At 40.4% G+C, this 1,923-nt stretch overlaps 1 protein-coding gene across 1 annotated transcript; it reads left to right on the top strand.

Annotated features, from left to right (window-relative positions):
* Positions 1-995: 995 nt before the first annotated feature.
* Positions 996-1,923, top strand: LOC6898478 (uncharacterized). Its single transcript, XM_002138484.2, has 3 exons — positions 996-1,228; positions 1,292-1,477; positions 1,545-1,923. Exons 1-3 carry the CDS (start codon positions 1,031-1,033, stop codon positions 1,713-1,715), a joined length of 555 nt encoding a protein of 184 aa, XP_002138520.1. The 5' UTR covers positions 996-1,030; the 3' UTR covers positions 1,716-1,923.

Genomic DNA, 1,923 nt, shown 5'->3' with positions numbered 1-1,923 from the left:
ATGGCCATGGCAATGGCAGTGCCAGCAGCAAAATATTTGCGCTAATTGAGATAAAATACAATTTTATGGGTATGCAAATGGAGAGGGTTTCCTTTTGATAGAATTTCCAAACAGATGGTTCCTTGTATCTACTCATTAATTTGACTACTTAAGCCCGGCACGAATGCTCGAATGGGAGCTATAATTAACATTGAGAAAATAACCTTATACTTCAATATTCTTTCCATCGCAATCACGAATATGATAATCCTATTTAGATTCTTTTATATTTTTTTCAACTATAACTCTCAGTGGACTTTCGTCTGTTGGATTTGGTGCACAAATAATGTCGAGATTATTTTCGGTGCATCTTTTGCTCTTCTGCTTATTTTCTTATCGGCCGAAGAAAACTTCGTTACTTTTCTACTGCGTTATTCTTGTCTTTTGCCTATTCTAGTCCGTTTGTGGTATTGGTGAGGCAGTGCGTATTTATTACTCGCTAAGAGAGGATTATAGGAGCGAAAAAAATGTGTGTAAAGTCGAAATAAGTATGGATGAAACCATAAATATCTGACAACTAATACTACAAATGCGACATGTACAGGAATGTTTGAGAGCAATTAGTTCTACCAATTGAACGGACTGTTAGCAGCGACGGCGTTTCAGCTGAGTGGCTGAATGGTTATTACGTATAATTGTTGCAGAGGCAATTGATAGGCAAAGTTTCGCTCAAGTGAGCAGTTTAAATATGTGCAGTTTATGTAAAATGAATCATGCATGAGCGAAGTTACATATGACCTGTGATGGACTTCTAAAAATTCTTGTGGCTCAGAAATCAATTGAGAGTACTTCCCAATAAGTAATTCCTTTACTTTCGTTCAAGGACCTGCACGGACTGGAGTGTTTTTGAACGGTTGAAATCAAATTAATGCTAATTCCCATTATACTGTGTAGTCAAGTGAATATAATGACCATAAATACCGCAAAACTTGCTCTTAAAAACGAGCTATGACCAATTTGTGTTTAGTCTTCAAATGACCATCCAGGAGCCATGTTGATAGCGGGGATCCTCTGGGTATTGCTGCTGGGCTCTCCGCAAGTGGAGAGCAAGTTCAAGAGCCTCCACTGTACTAGCCTGGACAAGGACTATGGGGAGTTTCTTCTGTGCAAAATACAGGCCATCAATCGGTACAGGAACTCGATCAGCATTTCGTATCTGAACAAGCACACAGTCCCCAGTCACTTGACCGTGAGTTATCCACAGTTGAATCCTTGAACGATGCGAATCCACCCAATACTCGTATTCTCGAAGGTTCGTTTGGAGTTTTTCAAACGTGCTAATGGCTGGCGACCTTTTCTCTACAACATCACGCTGAACGTGTGCGATTTCTTGGATAGGAATAAGACCAAGCCAAATAACAACAACAGGATCGTCTTCCGCCTGGCTGCGGCCTACCTCATACCCTATATAACTCGTAGCTACTCCTGTCCTTTCATGGTGAGCGCATGGTGTGGATTCCATTACTTCCATAGTTTAGTACGCCCTTCTCCCATTTCTTTTTCAGGAAAATACGGTGCTGAAACTTGTGAAGCTAGAGTTCGATGTGGAAAAGTTCCGCACTCGTTTCCCCATCGAGACGGGCGAGTATGCTCTGCAGTTCAGTTTGTATCACAAAAAGGTTCTTAAGTATACTGTCAATGGATCGATGGAGTACTCCAACTACAGAGAGCACTAAAATCAATAAATCGACGCCCGAAATCATTCACAGAAAGGGTGCGGGGTTGTGGAAATTCAAGCACTTAAATACTAACAATAATCTTTGTCCCTATAATAATCAAAATCTATTATCGAAACGCTTAAGCTCTCAACGGTCAATCTTAATCTCTTAATTGTGAAGCGATGCCAATTATCTTATTAGGCTGTAAGTACGTCGATTTTCGATC

Source organism: Drosophila pseudoobscura, chromosome 3 (assembly GCF_009870125.1).
Source record: "Drosophila pseudoobscura strain MV-25-SWS-2005 chromosome 3, UCI_Dpse_MV25, whole genome shotgun sequence".
In the NCBI taxonomy this organism is placed as follows: domain Eukaryota; kingdom Metazoa; phylum Arthropoda; class Insecta; order Diptera; family Drosophilidae; genus Drosophila; species Drosophila pseudoobscura.
The sequence above is the reverse complement of the archived record's forward strand: the minus strand, read 5'-3'. Positions and strand labels throughout refer to the sequence as shown.

Coding starts and splice junctions, on each gene's coding strand:
- LOC6898478 (XM_002138484.2), top strand. CDS start 1,031: ATGTTGATAGCGGGGATCCTCTGGGTATTGCTGCTGGGCTCTCCGCAA. Junction 1,229..1,291: donor CAGTCCCCAGTCACTTGACC/GTGAGTTATCCA, acceptor GTATTCTCGAAG/GTTCGTTTGGAGTTTTTCAA. Junction 1,478..1,544: donor GCTACTCCTGTCCTTTCATG/GTGAGCGCATGG, acceptor TTTCTTTTTCAG/GAAAATACGGTGCTGAAACT.